The 17,387-nt window shown below is 40.6% G+C and overlaps 2 protein-coding genes across 2 annotated transcripts in view; one reads left to right on the forward strand and one right to left on the reverse strand.

Annotated features, from left to right (window-relative positions):
* The window catches only part of LOC116062166 (prickle-like protein 2), a 41,731-nt gene extending 37,151 nt beyond the window's left edge, over positions 1–4,580 (forward strand). The window contains exons 6-9 of the mRNA XM_031316761.2: positions 467–653; positions 1,289–1,443; positions 1,589–2,390; positions 2,490–4,580. Of these exons, the coding sequence (XP_031172621.1) occupies positions 467–653; positions 1,289–1,443; positions 1,589–2,390; positions 2,490–3,454 (2,109 nt within the window). The 3' untranslated portion in view covers positions 3,455–4,580. The remainder of the gene's footprint in view (positions 1–466; positions 654–1,288; positions 1,444–1,588; positions 2,391–2,489) is intronic.
* A 3,114-nt stretch (positions 4,581–7,694) lies between these two features.
* Positions 7,695–15,374, reverse strand: LOC116062144 (serine/arginine repetitive matrix protein 5). Its single transcript, XM_031316709.2, has 8 exons — positions 15,235–15,374; positions 15,000–15,146; positions 14,206–14,286; positions 13,986–14,089; positions 13,622–13,830; positions 10,333–10,391; positions 8,910–9,068; positions 7,695–8,144 (listed from the first exon to the last, which is right to left on the reverse strand). The coding sequence occupies exons 2-8, from the start codon at positions 15,036–15,038 to the stop codon at positions 7,962–7,964; spliced, it is 834 nt and encodes a 277-aa protein (XP_031172569.1). The 5' UTR covers positions 15,039–15,146; positions 15,235–15,374; the 3' UTR covers positions 7,695–7,961.
* Positions 15,375–17,387: the final 2,013 nt, after the last annotated feature.

The raw sequence follows: 17,387 nt of genomic DNA on the forward strand, positions 1-17,387 counted from the left end.
AACCCTAACCCTTTTTTTAACAATAGTTTTGGATTTACTTGAAATATGAAAATGTGCAACTTTGAATGTCATAAAATACATTTAGGAGTAATGTGTAGATCATCATTGTTATTGGATTAATTATTAGGGATATGTCAGATGTCAAATTTTCTAAAGTTATCCAAATAAAACAATGAGAGGGGGGAAATAATTTGGTGGAATTGCAAACAACTCACTGACATATGCAACGTGTGACAAGGAGTTTCTCTTAAAACTTACAAAACATACAAATATTATGAAAATAGTAATGAGCGAAGGATGGAGCACTGAACATCATCACCACCCAAGATGAATTTGCTTCTTCAGCAGCAATAATAGTAATCTTTGAAATAGGTGTAATGGAAACTAGTTTAAAGCCAGTTAAAATCTTCATTGAATCTCTGTGTAGAATATCCTCACTGATGAATGTAATGTCTTGATCATGCAGATAATCTTTGCTGATGAGTGCACTGAAGCAGAGGGCAGGCACTGGCACATGAAGCACTTCTGTTGCTATGAGTGTGAGACCACCCTCGGTGGCCAGCGCTACATCATGAAGGATGGACGGCCACACTGCTGCAACTGCTTCGAGTCCCTTTATGCAGAGTACTGTGACGCATGTGGAGAACACATAGGTACAGCACATTTTTACTGCAGCTTTAAATCCTCTAACATATATGAACTGTTACCAAAACACATGGACATGTTTTTAATCATAGAAAACCTCTAACAGGCATTTATTGTAAGTGTGGGTGTTGTCAGCTCACTGAGCCTTGTGTGCCACAGCTGTGTGGAGGCGGAGTCAGTGCAGTGAGATGTGGATGGTTATTATCATCCCAAGCTCCAGTAACAGTGAAAGAGTGTGTTTCAGAGGATGCTCCCATGTTGAATCCAGATGGGAGCTGTGGAAGATGATTCCCTAGCTGGGGAGCAGGACTGGTGAAATGTATCTTACAAATTGAGCATGTATGAATGTATGGGCACAGAATCACAAATGTTTTTGTGGAGAAAAAAAGCCCCGTTTATACTTTTACTCCATTTCAGTACTTAGTGACATAACCTACTGGCTAATGGCTAAAACAGAATGTGGATTGTGTTCATTAACCACACAGACTTTGTAGAATAAGTATAGGCAGTATAAAAGATAGCTGCCATCACAACATTATAATTTTTAAGCAGTTAAATCTAGACCACTTGTGTATTTACTAATGAACTTGCTTCTGGTATGTCATGTTATAAGATTATACTTGTTTTTCCCATTTTACCAAAGGCATTGACCAAGGCCAGATGACGTATGATGGGCAGCACTGGCACGCAACCGAGGAGTGTTTTTGCTGTGCCCGTTGCAAGCGCTCTCTGCTTGGCCGCCCCTTCTTGCCAAAGCAGGGGCAGATCTTCTGCTCACGGTCCTGCAGCGCTGGACAGGTGGGTCACCAAAATTATGACTTACTGTTATATTTTAAAAAGTGACCTGTAATGGTAATTTGCATTTTTGTGGTTTAATTAAAACAGTTTGTCTACATATGTACAGTTTAATAATTGTACTAATCTGTTTTATTTGAACCATCAGGATCCAGATGAGTCTGACTCCTCAGACTCGGCATTCCAAAGCGCCCGTTCCCGTGAATCCCGCCACAGTACCAAGATTGGCAAAAAGGAGCGCAGGAACGCTGAGCAGGAGCGGCGGAGTGCCGAGGCCCGGCAGACAGCTCCTCCACCCATGCCTGACCGTCTGTCTGCTGAAATTGATCCTCTCTCTGTTCAGATGGACCGGTTAAGCCTCTCATCTAGCCAGACCCCGAGCAGGACACCAAACCGCACTCCAAGCCGCACTCCGAGCCGTGCCCCAAGCCTTAACCAGGTGTGGATGAGCCGGGATGACCCCTACGTCCCTGCTGTCTACGAGGGCCCCCAGGGGGAACCCTCCCCCACACCAGCACCTATACATCTGCTGGGTCAGTGTAACCCCAGGCCAGGCTACAATCCCAACGCAAACGCTCATCCTCCAGCTCAGACTGCTGCCAACCCAGGGAAGAGGCCTGACTCCTGGGGTAAGGAACAAGGCAATGCCAAGAGGACCCCTATGGCTGCTCTGAGGGGCCACTCCTTTAATGAAAACTGGACCCACCAAAGCCAGGATGAGTTCAGGCCCAACAAGCTACGCACCCAGATGAGTTTCAATGAGATGTCTAGCCAGAACCAGGGCTTCTCTGACAAGAGGAGCATTAGCCTGCATGGATTCCAGAGAGACGGCAGACCCCCGCTGACCAGGAGGAATCCCATCAATGCCATGAGCTTCAATGAGCCCCTCACTCCTCTAGAACAGACTCCTCGTGGATCCATGGATTCCCTCACTATGTCCAATGCTACAGGTACAGTGATGTAAATGATACAGTATAGTATGATAAGATATAATAAGATATAATGCCAAATTACATGAAAATGTGACATGTGATTTATGGTTTCAACAGGTAACTCTTTGGACGGGGTCAGTAAGCGTCAGGAGCATTTGTCTAGGTTCTCCATGCCCGACCTGAGTAAAGACTCAGGTGTGAATGTGTCTGAAAAGAGCAACATGGGCACCCTCAGCTCATCAGTCCAGTTCCACAGCACAGAGTCGCTGTCCTCCTCTCGCCCCTACACCAATAACATGTATGCTCCACTGAGAGTCGGCTACCCGCTGCAGTACTGGGATGGCCCACAGCCGCTGGGCTTTGACAGCAAAGGTCGTGTTGGGGTGATGGGCAGCAGCGGAAACCTGCGGATGGCTCCAATGAGCGACAGAATGCCCCGCCGACGCATCAACGGACAGGAACCGGTGTCACAGCAACAGCAGCCACAACCAAGGCGCCGCAAACACCACCGTGGAAACCACGGTAACAGTCAACACCGCAGTGGCCGCCACCACAAACGCTCTCGCCGCTCCCGTTCTGACAATGCCCTGCACCTGGTGGCGGACCGGCCCACTCAAATGGTAGAGCTGCCCTACCGTCGCGTCCAGGAGGATTACGATCGCTTCCCCTCCGGTAATGCTGCTCGGGAGTTGTTTGGTCTTGAGCCAGGCGGGTACAGACAGCAGCCCCAACGGCCCTGCCCCCGCACCACTTCTGATCTCACCCTGCAGAATGCTGGCTGGCAACCTGTGGGGCTGGGTGGGCCATGCTGGGGCGATGGGTACATGGAGGCTGCTGACCCCTGGTGCTCCAGCTGCTCCTCTTCTTCCGAGTCTGAGGGAGATGAGGGTTATTTCCTGGGTGAACCAATCCCTCGGCCCGTGCAGCTTTGCTACATCAACAACGAAGAGCTGCGCCATCGCTACAGCCCCTCTGGGATAGCTGCCCATCATGGACCTCTGCACGGACCTCTGCACGGACCGATTCATGGCCAGCTGCACACCCGCCAAAGGAGGAAGAGCAAAAACTGTATACTTTCATAGATATAGAGCAAAGAGATGGTAAGGGATGAACAGGAAAGTGAAAGAGATGAGAGGGAGAGAGGTAAGGAGATGGTTAAAGCAACAGAGAGGTGGAACAGAGGGAGTGGGAAGGTGAGAGTGAGACAGTTGACAGTGTGTGTTGGGTTTGAAGAAAGAAAAGGCCTATTTTGTGTGCTTGTAAGCTTACACAACTCTACACCGGGTAGTGTTTGTGTACACCTACACAAAATGATCTAATCATAAGAGGAAGCTCAGCTGGCTTACACAACAGAAATGTTTACAAAGATAGAGATCAACTCATCTGATGGTACCAGGAAGCACGATGATGAATTTGACAACTAAATATACCATGGTCAAGGTAAATACCATGATGTATGTGTGTGTCTGTGTGTGAATTCATGTTACAAAGAGATTGAACCATTCCTTTACAGTTTCAAAAAGGAAGGTAAAACTGGTGGAACTGCAGCAATCTGACTGTTCATGTCGCAGCTCAGTGATTCAAGCCCTGGGCGGTAAAACTTATTCTATGTGGACAAACCAGAAATTGTGTTGGGATAGTGAAAGTTACGTGCTAGATTCCAAGCTATGTCATTGTTTACCTCAGTGGAATTCAAATGCTGCTGGAATATAGTGTTGGCTCGCTAGCCCTGTTATCACTTTGTACAAATAGTCTGTTGAACTTTGTGCTCTACATAGCCAGCTCTCCATGCTTTACCAAGGACAGAGCGCTGGACAGCCTCTGCTCCTTGAACCATTCAGGCACAGTAACGTCAGATATGGTCCCGTTTTCTCTTCTGCAACATGCTTGTTTTTTGAGTTACCCTTAGATGATTAAGAATGATAAAAATAATAATGCTTACAATAATAATAATAATAATAATAATGCAAATAATAATTATGAGAATATTAAAGAATAATACCTGTTAAATGTATATATAGTAATAAACTTAATAAACTAATGGATGTAGTAATGTAAATGTTCTGTACATATGGTCTTAAATATTTATATATTTTGTAACTAAAGAATCATTATTTGTATAACATGATGTAGAGATAGGGAGACTTGCATGTTGATTTGTTGTTGTTGTCTCATACTGAAAATAAAGTGTACTTCAATGAACAACCAGCAAGTTGTATCTATAAGTCGTTCTGATTGGTCAGCTTGAGTGACACATTAGCTGTTCCACAAATCCATACTGCATACTATTTCTAAGCAGGTTTTGTAAATGTTCACATTGGAAAAAAGAAAAAAAACAGCAGACATTTTGACTTGTCATAGCAGGGAAAGCACAGGTGAAACAAATTTCCTCAACACAATGGCTCACTTCCATCAGGTGTCCCAGTGAGCCAGCATGCACAATATCAGGACCCTGGAACTGGCTCACCTAAATGGAATGCAGGCATTTTTGATTTGATCAATTACACCTGCTGCTTTTCTTTCCATGACATGCCAAAATGTCTGCTGTGAAAAAGGTCTATTGTCCCACAATTCAATGCTCAAGGGAAATGGAGGAGCTGTTTACAGGTGCAAAAAAACAATAACCACTAAGTACAGCTGAGGCTGATGGGAATGTCATTACTTTTGCAGGTATTTGGCCATAAATCAAATATTGGACAAACTAAAGTTTTGCCCTGATGACAAAGCTAGAAAAATACCAATCAAAGATATAAGGATTCATCCTCTAGTTACTATCGATATCTACCAAATTTCATGGCAATCCATCCAATAGTTGTTGTGAAAAACACAATGTCCTACAATTCCCATAATGCAACTGGATAGCATATTTTATTAAACTCTCAATGCCTGGTAAACTGACCTTCAATTGCCACTTTAATAATTGTGACCAAGATATGTACAGAGCAGAAGATTGTACATTGAAAAATAAAGTTGTCCGTCTGGTGTGTTCCTGAATAACCTAAAAAATATCTTTGGTATTTCTGTGCTGCAATTTTTTATCGGCTGACATTTACGCAGATATCGTTTTTAATGATGAGGCAATATCGGCCATGCTGACGTATCTGTCGGGCTTTAGGTCGAACATCAAAGAAAGACTTCTTCATTTACGAATACTTAAAGACTAAACGTGTGGCCTACTTACCTACTGACGCATTAAAATATGCTTCCTCTAGGCAATATTGTTAGGAAATACTATTAACTTTCACTGTTATGCAGATGATACCCAAATATATATATATATATATATATATATATATATATATATATATATATATATATATATATATATATATATATATATATATATCTCAAGCCTGATGAAACCAATCAATTAGCTAAACTTCATAAGGACATAAAAACCTGGGTGACCTACAATTTCCTGATGTTAGAAGTTATTGTACTTGGCTCTAAACACCTCTGAAGCTCATTATCTATAGCTACTCTGGATGACGTTGCCCTGGCCTCCAGCCCCACTGTAAGAAATCTCAGAGTTATTTTTGATCACGATTTATCTCTTAAAGCCCACATAAAACAAACTTCAAGGACTGCCTTTCACCTGCGTAATATTGCAAATATTAGGCACATCCTTCCTCAAAACAATGCAGAAAAACTAGTCATGCATTTGTTACTTCAAGGCTGGACAATTGTAATTCCTTATATCAGGTTGTTCAAATAAGTCTCTTAAGACTCTTCAGTTGATCCAAAATGCTGCAGCGTGTGTACTTACAAGAACTAGGAAAAGAGATCATATTTCTCCTGTATTAGCATCTCTGCATTGGCTTCCTGTAAAATCCAGAATTGAATCTTCTCCTGACCTACAAAGCGCCTAATGGTCAGGCACCATCATATCTTAAAGAGCATATAGTACCCTATTGCCCCACTAGAACACTGTGCTCCCAGAATGCAGAGTTACTTGTGTCTCCAAAGAGAATGGGAGCCAGAGCCTTCAGCTATCAGGCTCCTCTCCTCTGGAACCTCTCCTCTGGCTCCTAGTTTTGGTTCGGGAGGGAGACACCGTCCAGACATTTAGGAGTGACCCCAATTTTTCAAAAAATGTTGTCCTCCACCACACGCCATACCACACCAGGAGTGTCTCAGAAGCAGAGCGTCTTGCCTGCCTGACTTGCAAAAAGTGTAATGTCTCTAGAAGCACTTTACAGAACAATCACATTTATTAAGCTAGTATCTACCTTTCACTCCAAGCACTCCTGTAATTAAACTCCATGCCTTCTCTTTTCTGGCGTTGTCCTGATAAAAAGGATTTGTGATGTCTATTATGTTTTTTTTCACCTCCAAGATGAATCTCTTGTTGTCCGTGGTGTTGTAGAGAAGACATATACGATATTGGGGTGTGTATTTTGGTCAATTGACTGGATACTCTCACTGTTTCACTTCCTGCCCAGCTTTCTGAACGCCCCGCACCTTGTGTGAAAATAGACCTAGCGTGTATCTTTAGCGGAGCAGAGAGCCGCCTCATGCACGCTTCCGGAACGCGCCGTGAGGCGGGTGGTTGAATATCAAGCATCGACTTGAATGGAACTGCGCCTGGTGGAAAATAGGGGTAAGCTTAAAACTCTCCTTTGATAAAGCTTATAGTTAGGCAGGCTCTGGTTTGCCTTGGACCAGCCATAGTTATGCTTTAGGTTTAGACTGCCGGGGAACACTCCATCTGTGTGCATTCATGTCCCATTAACACATGCAACTAACTTAGCTTCTTCCCTGGAGTCCTTGTGCTTTCTCACCTTGCAGATTTCCTTGGATTGGGGTGGCACATGGATCGTAGTTGCAGCTCCTGCCGTGATCCTGCTCGACACTGTGCACTGCTACTACTATTATTATTAGCCATAGTTCTATAATCTCCAATGTTACTATAATTGCCACTGTTCATGTCATTCTATTACACTCAGTTAGTCATATTTCTGTATCTCTCACTTTCTCTCCCAACCGGTAGCTAAGATGGCCGCCCACCAAGGTCCAGGTTCTGTCCGAGGTTTCTGCCTGTTGAAGGAAGTTTTTCCTTGCCGCTGGGAATTGTCTAGGGAATTGTCTCTGTATAGTGTAGTTTAGACCTACTCTATCTGTAAAGTGTCCTGAGATAACTTCTGTTATGATTTGACACTATAAATAAAATGTAATTGAATTAATGAATTTCCTGCTATGACTTGATTTTGTCTTGCCCATATAGCCATGAATAAATTACTGAACACATTTTGACCACGTTTAATTTGCTGTACACAATTAAATAATTAAAAAGCAAGTTCTAAAAAAAAAAAGGCACATCAGTTATAATTAGAATCAATATTTTTGACTTTTTGATAAGGACATTTAAACCAATGGATCCAGTGTTTTATTTTTATCATAATCATTAAATTCTCAAAATTAGAAGCAGTATCACATGTCCAAGTCACAGTCAAGTTTACCTTTACATATACAAGAATGTGCGAATGTATTACTTCTACTGGCAAAGAAAGAAGAAAAGCAGCATTCAATCACATGAAATACAATTATCAACAAAGCAGTAGGATTAATGCTAGGAGACTGTTTCTCTGATTAGTGAGACAGCTCCCTGGAGTCATAGTCCTCTATAAATTTCTCCATGCCCTCCACACAACGCTTGCCGATGTCCCTTAGGTTCTCCTGCAGTGCGGACTGGATGGGGCGCTCCAGGGTCGGATCCTTTGCTATCAGCATCTTTGCCACGAGGCCAAACATTTCACATTCCTGATGGTACACCTGCAAGACACACACATCTGTGGTTTTAGGGCAAATGGGATTAAGAGGCGAAGAGTAAGAGTGAAGAGAATAGACGAACAGAAGAGAAAAGCACAGAAGATCACAACAAATGAGCTAGTGAGTAGTCACACATCTCCAATTACCACTGAATGGATTACCAATCCACGGAAACGCTCACATGCAAACTGTTCATTAGTATTGTGTGTGCCTGTATGCTGAGTTTTGTGGAAATGTTTTGCACCAGCTACCTGTTGCCAGAGTGCCTTTTCTCGCAATGCATCTATAATCCTGCAACCATGGAGATATGAAAAGCAAGAGGCCATGTTTCCCGTCAAGTGGGTGGAAACACACACTCACACAAACACCACCGATGAGCAGTGCGTCATGTGATGTCTGTCACATTGGAGACAGCATTAAGGCACGTGTCGGAGCCTCTTGTGATACAGGTGATCTGAAGTAAACAGCTTCATTTTGCATTTTTGCCCAATTAGAAAACTAAAACACCATCAATCATGTTAAACGATGAATAGGACCTTCCATGTCGAGCTCAGCAAAGTGAAGACAATAATGACACTGAAGTTGCCTCAGGCTCAGCGTTTCAAAGTTAATCGACGACAGAAAACAAATCTTTTTTTCCTTGTCTCACGTCTCCCGGCGATCTTTTCCTCCGTCACTCACTCTCTAATCCCAGCTTCTGTTATCTGTGCTCTTCCTCTGTTTCTAACACTTCCCAAGGTGTGCGTTTATGGAATGACACTCCTCTACCTCATCTATCTCTCTCCTCTTCTTTTGGATGGCTCGGTCTCGTGTCGCCGTCTGGCTCGCAGTTGAAGGGAGCTCCCGGTCTCTGCTTCGTTCTCTTTCTTTGCTTTTAGTCCCCCTGTGATCTCTCTCCCTGCTTTGGTTCCTGTCGTTCTGACAAACCTGCAACAGAGGTAATCAGAGACAGCTGGCCAAAAACATGATGATGGCTGAGCTGCTAATGGCCAGAAGATGACTTACGTCAACTTGTAACACTGCAGAGAGTGAAATATTAATTCAGAATTTATTCTGCATATGTATGCAATGGCAAAACATGTACATTTCAAAAGGGGTGTTGATTAACAAAAGTAAAAGTCATAAATAAATGAAGAAAAGTATAATAATAAATTGCAGCAATTGGCTATATTAATATATTAATTACAAATCATTTGTTAATGATTTGGGGCTCAGGTTGTTTGTGGCTTGCCCCTCCAGAATAACCAAATGTATGTAGCCATAAATGTATTACTCACAACTCTTTATTAAAGCTGCTATAATGTTTACTTTTAAATTTACAATGGATCAAATGTGTACATGTAATGTGAAGAGCATAGGGAAACAATGACTAACATGCTTAGAAGATTTAGTTGTCTAGTGTTAGTCCTTGTATTTAAAGACCTGTTAATAACACAAATTGTACCTTAAGGTAAGCTGATGTTGTCAACAGCTCACATTTTGTTAACACTGATTAGAAAATTGAAAATCTAAAAACAAGTCATTCTTGAATTTGTCTTCCTCTCTTCACTTTAACTTCACTGCAGCAGTGACCAGCAGTGATTCATCGTGTGCGGCTCCGCTCCTCGCTGGGATTAGGTCAGCCAAGAAATGCAGCACCTGGGCTGTTTGCATTATAGCCAAGTCATTCTCTGCTATGAGCTCATGTCTATGAACAAACAAAAACACCATCTACATGGATATATAATATATATAAGATTACTCAAACAATTAGGGGATGAATTGATAAGTCCATAAACAGAAAAAAGATAATTTACTAATTTTTCAAACAATAACACTAAACTTGGGAGACTAGCCTTGAATAAATCAGCAGATTAATCGATAGTGAAAATAATTAATAATTACAGCCCTTATTTTTTGCCATGTTTTATTAGGTTGTTTATTGCACAGGACAGAAAATAGCATTTCATCTCAATCACTTTTCTCTTCAAATTGTTTTTATTTGCTAATTAGGATAGAATTGTCAAAAGCTCTTGTAAATCATATCACAATACTAACATTCAGACTGTGCTGCCCTATATCACATCCATATTTTGGAAGGAAAAAATTGTATATTTGGTCATTTCTGAGGAATTGGTGGACCACTATCTTTTAACAAAATGGAAAACCGGAAGGGGAAAAACAGAGAAGGTCTTTTTGCTAGTGAACTTACGATGTACTGCATGTCCTTGTCTCTGCTGGAAGTGGATCTGGGTAAGAAAGGTCTGGTAGCTGGAAAACATACAAATCACACGGTCAACACAATAACACAACAAGAGAGTAGAGAGATGGCCTTGTTTTTCTATTGACCATGCCTATAGGTACCTACAGCATCTACAGGTCTCTTTAGACCACCATTGATGGTTAAAGCCCTCTAAGAACTCTCTGTCTCTTCAGCTTCCTGTTAGAAAAATGTGTTTTTTGCAAGTATCGGTATCTAAAAATCAATATATCTTTAAGCCGAATTTGCTAATATTTGGCAATTTTGCCTTGTAATACTGGACTGCAGTTATCTTATGTGAAGCAATAGTTTTGTTATGGCTCATTATATACTGCTGGCTAGTCTCTCCCTCTCTTATTCACACAAATCAGCGATGAGTCACCATCATCGCACCATCACTCAGGCACACAAAAAACCTGTTCCACACTCATACAAACACACACCTCCACAGTGCTGCAGTGTGCGCACAGATACAGTGCCTGGGTGCAAGAGAAGATAAAAACATACAGTACCAACAGCTCACTCAATAAAAACAACACAACGTACAGCTTTATACCAGGAAAAGATCAACAAAAACATTCACAGTTTGTGTTTAAACCAAAGAAACATGATCGTAACACATTTTAAACCCCTCCTGTTTACTTCCAGACTCCCACTGACAAATGATGAGGTAATTCGCAAGTATCTAATAAATCTACCTGTAAATAAATTACACAGTTTACATACTGAGACATATAATGACTAATGCACGGACTTCTACATCACATCACTACATAATCCATCTATTGAGTCCAGGAAAAGCTTTTTAGTGGTCAGCATTATGTAACACTGGTTTGTTGCTACCAGAGTGTGACTACCTACCAACCACCAGATACCACGATGAGCAAAATACCCTCCAAATATTTGCAATACAAAGTGTCGATGAAAATGTGCATGTGTGCGTGTGCGTGTGTGTGTGTGTGTGTGTGTGTGTGTGTGTGTGTGTGTGTGTGTGTGTGTGTCTCTCTCTGCTTGCTTATACTGCCACCCAATGGTCAATTAATAAAGTGCACGATGATACTGTATAGCTTGTAAGGTACATTCTTTAAATATACTGTATATGCATGTACAGGAGGTGGCAACAATCACATGAAGATTTTGCAGTTTATAATGTTTCTGTTGGGAGTGTGTCAGGGGGTCATTTGTTTATGTAACCCTATGACAATGTTTCAGGCTGTGTTTTTTGTTGTATTAAACTATATTAAAGTGTATATGTGCTTCTGTTATTGTGTCTAACCACTGTGTGTGTGTGTGTGTGTGTGCGAGAGAGAGAGAGAGAGAGAGAGAGAGAGAGAGAGAGAGAGAGAGAGAGAGAGAGAGAGAGAGAGAGAGAGTGTGTTCTTCTGTTTAGGCATTAGTCAGTGCTTTGTATGAAAATATACTCCATGCAACTCATAAATATGCCCAACACCATGTGACCAAAAGTATGTGTACACCCAAACATCAACATCTCATTCCAAAAACATGGGCACTAAAAGTAATAGTTCTACATTATGGGAAATATCAGTTAGATCAGAAGATTGACTCTCTTGTCTGTACTGTGAATATGAAGTTTAGCTTAGCTTAGCATGAAGACTAGAAACGGGAAACAGCTAGCCTGGCTTTGTCAAATGTTAAAAATCTACCTATCGGCATCTCTAAATCTCACTAATTCACTAGCTGTAGCTTGTTCGTTTTAAAAGAGTAAAGACAACAAGTATACATGAGTTTATGTGCCAGACTATTTCTTGGGCCAGTCTAGTCACTTCCTGGAGTCACTGGTGGTTTCCTGGCACCTCCACTCTTCTGGAAAGGCTCTCCACAACATTTGGGAGCCTGGCTGTGGGGATTTGCTACCATTTAGCCACAAAAGCATCAGTGAAAAAACTAGTGAAGCCAGTCCAGTCAGTGCACTTATGGCACTTACTTGGTTACTTAACAAGCAATTGGAACAAAGCATCTCTTCTTAAATCTATCATAATTCCTGTTGCATTTGTTAGTTAGTGTGTGTGTGTGTGTGTGTGTGTGTGTGTGTGTGTGTGTGTGTGTGTATGATACTGTAGGTAAAAGGGTAGGCTATTGTGGCAGGGGTGTGGGGTTCTGTGAAATGTACTACTTTTGATAGTCATGAACCAAAGTTATGACGAAATTATAATTTTATTTATTATTATTATTATGATATATTAATAATATCACAGTATTTTTTTCTTCATGCAGTTTTTTAGCAATAGGTCTTTTTCACAGCAGACATTTTGACATGTCACAGTAGGAAAAGCACAGGTGTTACTAATAACATTAAAGATGGAATTCAGCCATCATTCATTTCATTATTTATCTGCTGTGAAACCTGTCTTATCTATGTGTTCCTCCAGCTCATTGGAGAAATCATTAGGCTGTAACATTCTTGCAATATTCCAATAGTTTTAATGCCATTGTCTGTGCCGCCACACTTTTTTTTGGTTACAAGAGTCTTTACAATTTAATTTACTACATTAAAAGTCTGTGATAGCCTGGTTGGAACTTTCATTGTCTATAAAGTCCCAAACTCATATCTAGTCCTAAAGTCATGTAGCCTCACACATTACGCAACACTACAGGGAAGCATCATCTTTAAAACAAACACAAAAAGCTTATTTTTTACAGCAGCGGTTCTTACAAATGTATTTAATTTCATGCCCTTGCACATAAGGATGCTGTGATAACCCAGCCTGTAAAATCCCAGTTGTCACACTGTGTGTGCTCACAAGTATGTGTCTTTGCATTGATTATGCACGTGACTCAAGTTTAATAAGGCCTATAAAAAAAATCTTGAACTAGGTCCTCGCTGTTACAAGCCGATGTCACTGAACATTAGTAAGGTTGGGCGGACGGAGCCAAAAGATGTTTGATGGGACTGAAGGTGGGCTCTGTGCAGGCCAATCAAGTTCTTCCACATCCCTATCGAAAAACCATTTCTTTATGGACCTCACTTTGTGCACAGGGGGAGATGTCATGTTAACAGGAAAAAGCCTTCCCCAAAAAGTTATTTATATATTATTGTATGTTGTAGCATTAATATTCCCTTCAACTGAAACTAAGGAGCATAGTCCAAACCATAAAAAAAAAATGTTGGTCCTATAGCGAACATATTGTCAAAGTCTCTTCATTAAAAGGTTCAAACGAGATGAAGTATAATCCTTGTTTTCACAGACTTTTGCAACAGACTTACAGAACACAAACTTACAGTTTGGATTTGGAGGTGAAGTTCTCTCAGCACTTTCTCTCTGCTCGTACCGCTCCTTCTCCTTCTCCCGTTCCCTCTCCCTCAGTGCGATGTGGTGAGGTTTAGGCTGGAAATGATCTCTCCGGTGGAAGTAACCCCGTGGGTTGAAGTGGTGGTACCTCTGGTTGCCAAAGCCAGGTTTGTAGAATGAGTGGTCATCCTTAGTAAAACTGCATCATTTGAGATGGGAAAAAAAGCTTTTAGGACAGCCAGAATCACCCTCGACGTCGTCATTAATATTTTTCAGGTAACTCAGCAAAAAAGTCAACTGTTGCAAGGAAAACAAAATGCAAAGTGCTCCCTGTTCTCGACCAGTCTGTCTTACCGAGGTTTGTAGAATGGCCCTCCAAACTTTGGTTTGTAAGAATTGGACAGCCATGCCCTTGGTCTCGATGGACTTCGCACTCTTCTGATCAGCCTCTTATTATCCTGTATCCACATGGGTAAACCAATGTATCACACTGTGGTGCTTTATAAAAGAGAGCAGAGCAATCATACAGTCTAAATGGGTAATTTTGTGCTGGACATCTGAGAACAGGATGTACCTTAGGGGGAGACGCAGAGCTGTCAGTGGGCCTCTTGTCGACAGAGTCATCGCTGTGTTCTCTGTGCCGCAACACAGAGCCCTGAGGAAATAGCACCATGTAAATCACAGTTAATATGGTTTTGCAGTGCAGGTAGTGTATGGTTATTGTCAAGAGCAGACACAATTAGGTGATTAGAAAAATAAATGGCAACTTTTTTTGACGACAAATTAATAATTTTCACACATCCCCGTGTTCCAGCTTCACTAATGTGACAGTTTTCTTTTTGTCTTATGTGACAGTAAACTGTTACCCAGACAAAACAAGCAAGAGGTCACCTTGGACTCTGGGAGACTGTGATGGACATTTTCCACTATTTTCTGACATGTTATAGGTTAAACTAATAATAGATGTAGTATCACAAAAACCCTTGGGGATTGAACTCTAATTTACATATGGCTGTTGTAACCTCTGAGTAACACACAAATCCAAGATAGCAACAGAGAGGAGTGGTCTATTTCCAAAAATAGCCAACTCACACTTTCTGTCATTATGGAGGATATTGTGAGTCAAAATGTAGTAACATAATGTATTATTATTATTATTATTATTATTATTATTATGGTTTCTTGAAAATAAACACCATTGTATATTTCTACAGTGTGCGTGCGTGCGTCTCTCAGTGGTGCCCTTATCAGAAGAAACACTGAGAGGAAAAGTAGATAGACTGTGGTGAAAAGGGGGGTTACCAGAGCACATGACGAACTTGAGACAACGGGAAGCTCTTCACTCCCAGGAAATGTTTTTTTCCTCACCTTGTTTTGCTCTGTTTCCTGCGGTCGTACATGATCCATTTCTGTCTGTCTGCAGCGTTGTTTGATCCGTGTGACTGACTGTTTTTCTTTCTAGAGACTCCAACAAACCAGGAAGCGCGTGTGGCCAAATGATTCTCTTCGTTACATCTGTTAAGTGAAATATGTAGCCTACATTTCTGTATTCCTCGCGGTTGATTCGTCTATATCATCGTGCTGACAAGTGTAAAAGGGTTACCTTGTAGTTGAATGTGTCACTATGTCGACAAACGACCTGCGTTTTCTCTGGTATCTGCTGAAAAATAACGCAACATGTTTTTTACTTCCTTTTTCTACAGCCACCCAATCAGCTTCAGTCTGTGGTCATAAAAGCTTGTCAAAAACGAAAGCGGAGAACACGCACGCGCAGCCCACTTCATATGCTGACTTATTGAAAGTGTTAACCATATAGTTTACACTTCACACCTATGTTTTACACTCAGGCTGCGCGTGACTGCATGTACACGAGTGTACCCAGTGGTGGGAGACGTAGTAATGTTGCAGCTGGCAAAAGTGGAGAAAATTGTAAATACTTTATATACTGCTGGGTAGCTTAATCTTTATAAAGATATCATAATTTATTATTTGATTTATATTTTGTATATATAGTATAAATCTGCAAAGTAACTAGAAACTAAAGCTGTCATATAAATGTAGTGGAGTAAAAAGTACAATATTGGCTTCCAAAATGTAGTGGAGTAGAAGTATAAAGAAGCATGAAATGGAAATAATAATAATAATAATAATAATAATAACAATAATGCACAAGTACCTAAAAATTCTACTTAAGTACAGTATTTGAGTAAACATGCTTAGTTACTTTCCACCAAATGATGGCACACTACAATGGCAAGTGTGTACTGGAAACTAAAAATAAGCATTTTGTCTATGTTCGGCACCCCACAAAATCTGATGTAGTCTGTACTCTGAGTAATAAGTAATGTAGGCTAGTCCTACCTCAAACAGTCAACCTCATCATTCCTGCCATGACACTGAAATTGTAGTGAAATAAAACTGATTATTTTTACTCAGGACATCCTGAAGGACTATGATGGTCCCCCGACCCCAGTTTGGGAATATACTTTAATTCCGTGTTTTTTTTAAGTGATACCCACAGTTCATTTTGTACAATTTGTTTTGTTTTTCTGCCAGGGTTCACATATATATAATACAAAAAGTCAACATCAATGACACATCAACACATTAAATCACAGAGCTAGAGCAGGGAAATGGAAATTCATACAAGGCATACATGTACAATAGTGCTGATGTGCATGGGAAGTGCAAGGAATGCAGCCAGAGTGCTATTTGCTGCTAAGCATATCAATAGCACATGGGATGAAGGAGACATGGAGTCTCTTAGTCCTCCCTAACCCTGAAATGACATCCTAAGGGCAAAAGCTTAAACTCCTTCAAATATATACATACTGTATAAGAAAAATACAGCAAATAGCCTAGATAATGTATTTATTCTAATAAATGTTATATGAGAACATGTGTGCTCAAACATTCTGGTGTCCAGCTCAAATGAACTAATATAAGACATTATTAATGCTGCTGCACTTGGAAAACATTTTTTAGACAATAACATTTCTTCTTACATATAAGATTCCAATGCAAACAAAGAATTTTGTTTTTATCATATCCCGTACTTGATGCACTAAGACCATGTTTAATGGTGATTTTACACTTTAAATACAATTTGATTGATTGATATAATGAGCAATAAAACATGAAATGGATGTCATCTTCATCAAAAAAACAAATAGTTTTCTCTTCAGGGAGATTATTAAACCTGCCTGTTTCTAGTGCTAACGGTAATGGATGCAGCTGAATTTAACTGTGACACTGCAGTTGTTTTTTCATGAGACAAATATCTCCCAAACATCAACACACCATATTTCCTCGTACATCAGGAACAATTTGCACTAAGCAACAATTTGCACTGAGCATTTAGAGTATCACACTGTAACTTATACAGTGTATATATATATGAATGATACAAAACACAGATTTCCCCTCACTAATCCAGGGATGTCTAGTCAAAATGTCCCGCAGTTAAATATCTTTTCTCGTAAATTTAGACATGTTCACAAGTCTGCTCCAAAGTTAAATCATCTCACAGCTGTATCTGACATTTGAAGGTTCCCATCAATATCACAACTGATGCACATCATTTAATTTACAAGATTAAAACAACACTACAAGGATTTGAAAATACCATAAAGCAATATATAGTCAAGTCATAATGAAATCGATAAAGCAGGAATTCTGGCCCAAATCATCAAGTGTTGATCATTTAGGAGATGTAAAGTGATTAAACATGCTGCAATTCATAGCTTTGTGCCATTT

This window comes from Sander lucioperca, chromosome 12 (assembly GCF_008315115.2).
Source record: "Sander lucioperca isolate FBNREF2018 chromosome 12, SLUC_FBN_1.2, whole genome shotgun sequence".
Taxonomy (NCBI): domain Eukaryota; kingdom Metazoa; phylum Chordata; class Actinopteri; order Perciformes; family Percidae; genus Sander; species Sander lucioperca.